The sequence below is a fragment of the Myotis davidii genome, unplaced genomic scaffold (genome assembly GCF_000327345.1).
Source record: "Myotis davidii unplaced genomic scaffold, ASM32734v1 scaffold216, whole genome shotgun sequence".
NCBI classification, from domain to species: Eukaryota; Metazoa; Chordata; class Mammalia; order Chiroptera; family Vespertilionidae; genus Myotis; species Myotis davidii.
The window spans coordinates 1,146,930-1,152,553 of record NW_006287277.1 but is presented as its reverse complement, the minus strand read 5'-3'; the positions used below and the strand labels follow the sequence as shown (position 1 = coordinate 1,152,553).

At 46.1% G+C, this 5,624-nt stretch overlaps 1 protein-coding gene and 1 long non-coding RNA gene across 3 annotated transcripts in view; one reads left to right on the top strand and one right to left on the bottom strand.

The window, feature by feature from the left end:
• The window catches only part of TRAPPC2 (trafficking protein particle complex 2), an 11,382-nt gene that overhangs the window by 2,919 nt on the left and 2,839 nt on the right, over positions 1 to 5,624 (bottom strand). The window contains exons 2-3 of one of the 2 annotated variants that reach the window (XM_006759077.2): positions 4,636 to 4,639; positions 2,524 to 2,635 (exon numbers count right to left, since the gene is read on the bottom strand). In XM_006759077.2, coding sequence (XP_006759140.1) covers positions 2,524 to 2,616 — 93 coding nt within the window. In that variant the 5' untranslated portion in view covers positions 2,617 to 2,635; positions 4,636 to 4,639. The remainder of the gene's footprint in view (positions 1 to 2,523; positions 2,636 to 4,635; positions 4,640 to 5,624) is intronic. The other variant, XM_006759076.2, reaches the window with a different exon arrangement.
• Positions 1,491 to 4,340, top strand: LOC107182351. Its single transcript, XR_001513074.1, has 2 exons — positions 1,491 to 2,080; positions 4,253 to 4,340. It is a non-coding gene; the product is annotated as an uncharacterized LOC107182351 (long non-coding RNA).

Here is a 5,624-nt window from a genome sequence, read left to right as displayed (position 1 = left end):
AAGGTCCATCCCCCTGACCGGAATCGAACCCGGGACCCTTGAGTCCGCAGTCCGATGCTCTATCCACTGAGCCAAACCGGTCAGGGTGCAACGAAAATCATTTTATGGTTGTGTCACAACATGAGGAACTGTATTTAAAGGGCCAGAAGGTTGAGAACCACTGTTTTAGAGGAAGACAGGAAAAAATACCTAAAAGGTTGTGGATAAAGGACAGCAACATAGGTAAGCTGGGGCTAAGGACAGAGAGGTGACATTGGCACAGGCCTCAAGGTGGGGTGAGAGGGAGGCTTCCTGTGTAGTGACATCTGGTGAGCAGTGAAGACAGGCGAGGAGGTAGCACTCCTAACATGGTGGCATGACTCTTTCAGGTGTAAGGAGTTTACAAGGCAGGGGGGCCTGGGAGTGGCAGGAGGCCATGCTTAACCCTTGTGAACACTCAGTCCCCTGTGTGATAGCAGGAGACAGTCCTGTCAGAGCTGGGAGTGTCCTTTTCATGGGCCGACAGAGCTGAACTGGAGAAGGTGGGAATGTCCCACCATATTGTGGAGGGGGAGTTCACAACCTGAAATGGTCTTACTCCTGTGGAATTCTTACTTTCCATATGCATTTTCAGAGAACACCTCTGTTATGGGTTGAATTGTACCCCCACCCATTCCTGTGTTGCAGTCCCCACCCCTAGTACCTTAGAATGCAGCCTTATTTGGAAAGAGGGTTGTTGCAGATGTAACTACAGTGGGGCCTTGACTTACGAGTTTAATTCATTCCGAGACCGAGCTTGTTAAGGAGCTCGTTAACTCAAATTACTCTATCAACTCAATGCAAAAAATTGGCCAAGAGAGGCTCGTATCTCGAAAAACTCATTAGTCGGGACACTCGTAAGTCAAGGCCCCACTGTAGTTAGCATGAGTTCATGCCAGAGAAGAGTGGGCTCCAGTGTGACTGATGTATTTATAATTTGAATGATGTATTTATAAAAAAGGGGACCCTTGGACACAGACACACCCAGGGAGAACGCCATGTGGAGACTGGAGTTGTGCTGCCACCAGGCAAGGAACTGCCAGGAACTAGGAGAGAGGCCGGAACAGATCCTGTGCGAGCACCTTCCCTGCCGAGGGGGCATGGCCCTCCCCGCCCTTGAGCTGGGCCTTCTGACCTCCAGAACTGAGACAGAACATTCCCATTGTGCTAAGCCACCCAGGTTTTGTGCTCTGTGACGGCAGCCCTGGGAAACTGTACAGACCCTTTGCTGAGGAGGCTGTTCCCACAACTGGGCTGGAGGAAGGCTGCCAGTTACCCTGGAATCCCTCGCACAGCTAAAGCATGTTTACTTCACGCCCGTTGCCAAGATGCAGCTAATTTAATCCTTAGAGAAGGGATGTATTTCGTGTCTGGCTTATAGCAGCATTTTTCATTACTTTACAGGGATGATCAATCTTGAGAGATTAGGAGAAAACTATAGAAATGCTTTCAGAAGGTAAGTGGTAGTAGCATCTTGTGATGAAATACTTTTATATGCATTGCTTTATGCACCACTAGGCCCCAGAGTGCACAGGAACTGTAATGGAGTAGTGGTGTAACACAAAGCAATCACTGCTACAGAGATGCCTCAAGCCAAAGTTTTAATGAGCTGTGTGCTCATAGGGATGTGGGAAAATAATGTAGCACCAACACCTGGTAGGATAATTACATTTCTATCATATTTTACTGGCAAGATCTGAATAGTTGACAAGCATCCTACACTAGACTGGACATTATGCATTACAATGTATTTGAAAAATCAACTCCTGTCGTAAAGAACATTAAAGCTTATTTTTGGAGGTCGGGAGACACAGCACAACTTATAGGCAATTAGGAACGTGGACTGGTACAGAAAGATGGAAGGGACCCAGCTATTCTCATCTCAAGGCTCTATGGCTCTGTTTATTCTGAATGGAGACGTTCGCCAACTCAGTGTGTTTTTCTACAGCCATTCTTGATAAGGAAGCTGGGTGTGTCACTGGGGAGGAGAGCATATGGGCACCAGCCAGTAGATAAGGTAGGTCACTGGGAACTGCCATCGTCTTGGGCAGCAGGAAGACATGTAAGTAAGGGTCCCTTTTAATCCTCCCAGGTGTAAATGGATCTACTATGTATGTGCTGATGAAAAATGTGACTTGCTGGGGCAGAATGGGCTTTCATGGCATTTCAAGGCAGCAACGACTGTTCTTTCAGACCCACTATGGGTGGGCCATGTTTCTATGCACTTAAGGAGTAGCTTTTCCTAGTTGGGTGGCACAGTGGACTGAAGACCAGGAAAAGAGGCCCAGAGCTTCCTCCCAGTACATGCTAAGTGTGTGCCGATAAAGGATGAAGCAATTCATTGAACCTTCCCTGACTGGCTTCTACCAGCCCATGGGACTCGAGAGCAAACCTCGCTTAATTATTATCTCATCTGTCCAGATCTCCAGTTCGAAAGCACATTACACCATTATCATTACAACAGCATGACAGTTCTCATGGGGTTTGTTAAGGTTCCATACGCACTTTGGATTCTGCTTTTCCAGGTGGCAGAAACTCCATTTCAAAAACTGGATTGTCATGGTGGCCAACAATCACGAAGTAGAAGCTTCCAGACATTGTCGCCAATATATGGTTCCTAATTAAATGAAAAGAAAATGCATTTTTTAGTACTCAAGACTGAAAACCAAACATGGTTAGCTGGGAGCGTACAGTCCCGGGGAAAGTACAACCGAGGTGTGCCAGGGCCCAAGATGCAGCAGGCCTCACAGGGACTCCTGCTGCTTCACTCAGAACATGCAACAAAAGCCAAAGAAGTCCGAAATATATTTTGTAATGAACGCAATACTTTGTAAAGGAAATCAGGATAGAGCTGGCGCATGTAACCCTGGAATTGGAAGGCCAGGTCTGGAAAAAAAGGCAGGCAGGAGTCTCTCTTGGCATGGTGAAGTAAGTAGGATTTAAAATATTATTTGGGGCAGGGGTTGTTACACTACAGCCTACAGGCCTTATCTGTCTTACTATAGTCAAAGGCTGCTTTTGCCTACAGTGGCAGAGGTGAGCAGTTGTGACAGGGATCACCTGGTGCTTTACAGAAAAAAATGGTCCCTGTTTTAGGGGAAAATGAGAAAAGGGCCCAAATAGTAAAACTGCATAACCAAGACAAGCCGGAATGATACAAAAGCTGTGCAAAATAGGAGAATTGGCCAGAATTCTCAAGAGACAGTGAGGGGAAGAGGGATGGGAGCTTGAAATGTTAACCAAGTCAGCAATGACATCATTCATTTTTGCTGGAAGAGGTTTCCTAGCTGGAGTTTGCCAAGGGAAGGGCTTACTTTCTTCACAAACATTTAAGCAGCAGAGAGAACAGATAAGGCAGACACCTCCCCCAATGCACATTTAAGCAGCAGCAGAAGACAATTAATGTATAAAGGAAGATAACCACCCGCAAAATACTTCTCTCCTGTATGGAAATCCATGAGTGGGAGAGAAGCATGGTGCTAAGTACCGAGTGAGGATAAACAAAAAGGAAATACCGCATAAAGGTTGTATCACAAACTACACAGCTGGGCAGGACTTGAGCTGCCAAGAATTTGATTTCACAAACAGCTGGAGAAGGGAAGTAACTATTCAATTATGACAAGGAAAAACTGAACAGTGGGTGAAGTGGAAGGAAAAGAAACCATACAACCACATATTCTCAGGAAGGGAATATCTACAATCATTTAATGTTGCGGGCTTACTATGCCTAGGTAGTGGGCAAAAGGGAGACACTCTCTAGAACTCTGTGCTGTCCTGTATATGGAACTTTCTGCGAGAATGGAAATGTTCTGTACCTGCGCTGTGCGATCTAGTAGCCACTGGAGACTAAGGAGCATTTGAAATGTGGTTCATGTCTGCAGAACTGAATTTGAAATTTTATTTAATTTTAATTGATTAAATAGCCACACGGGGTTCATGGCTACTGTATTGGACAGTGTAGCTCTAGAGCAGTGGTTCTCAACCTTCCTAATACCGCGACCCTTTAATACAGTTCCTCATGTTGTGGTGACCCCCAATTTCATGGTTACAAATTGAACATAACGAAAGCATAGTGATTCATCACAAAAACAATAGGTAATTATATATGTGTTTTCCGATGGTCTTAGGCGACCCCTGTGAAAGGGTTGTTCGATCCCCAAAGTGGTCGAGACCTACAGGTTGAGAACCACTGCTCTAGACCAATGACTGCAAACTTTTTTTTTTTTAATTCCAGGATCTCTTCCACCTTCCCTCCGCCCATGAAGTATTGCTTAAACTCCAATATGTAACACAAACAATACAAATAAAGCACCACAACAGCTGTGTTTGTGTAAGTTGTGTGTGTGCCTGCTCAACGTTCCCATCACCTGAAGGAGGGGCCCTTCAAGCATCTGCAAGGGAGACTAGGCCTCTAGGAGTGGAGGAGGGAGCTACACAGAACTTGGCAATGGATTAAATGGGAGAACTGAAGATGTTTCCAAATGTTTGGCTGAGGTGATCAAGCAGAATATCAGGATGCCATGCTATTCACTGAGCAAACAAATAAGGGAAGGAAGAGGGATGAAAACATGTCAGTTTCGAACATGGTGTGGTAGCCAGAATAGCCCTCCTGACCACCTGCCTCCCCCCCGCCCCAAATGTCCACATCCTAATCTTGGGAACCTGTGAATGAATGTTAATTTATCAGGTAAAGGGGGATTAAGGCTACAAATGGAACTAAGGCTGCTCATCAACTGACCTTAGATAGGAGATGATCCTGGGCTACCCAGGTGGGCCCAATGCAAGCGCAAGGGGGGGGCTTTAAAAGTGGAGGGAGGCATGAGAGGCAGTCAGGTGACTACAGGTCCTGGCTTTAACGATGGAGGAAGAGGTCACCAGTCACAGAATACCGGTGGCATCCAGAAGCTGGAAAGGACAAAGGAACAGAGTCTCCCCAGGAGCCTCCAGAAGGGAACGCAGCCTGATACCTGGATTGCAGCCCAGTGAGACCCACGTCGGACTTCTATGCTAAGAGCTGTAATGTAATGCATTTGTGTTGTTTCAAGCCACTAAATTTGTGGCAATTTGTTAGGGCAGCAATAGGAAACTAACACACATGTCAGGGCTGGAAAAAAAAAAAAAACCTCCCTTGGAGGTACGAGAAAAAAGGAAATATTCAAGCAAGCGTCAGCCAAAAGGTAAAAGTGCATTCTGTAAAGAGAGCCGGAACAGAGGGAGTTCATTTACCATGGCACATGGGTAGCAAAGCATTGTTGGAAAGGTGGGTCTAGGGCAGCCGTGGGCAAACTACGGCCAGTGGGCCAAAAGACCATACCCTTTTATGTAATGATGTTTACTTTGAATTTATATTAGTGCACACAAACACTCCATCCATGCTTTTGTTCCAGCCCTCCGGTCCAGTTTAAGAGCCCATTGTGGCCCTCGAGTCAAAAAGTTTGCCCACCCTTGCTCTAGTTTGCCCACCCTTGCTCTAGGGCAACGGTAAGTCAAGGTGGACCTACCTTAGGGCAATATGGGGAAAGAGCATGGAAAAGAACAGGGACTGTGGTTTTCTCCAGCCTGAATCCCTGACACCGAGCCTAGTATATAATAAGTGCTCAATGTTT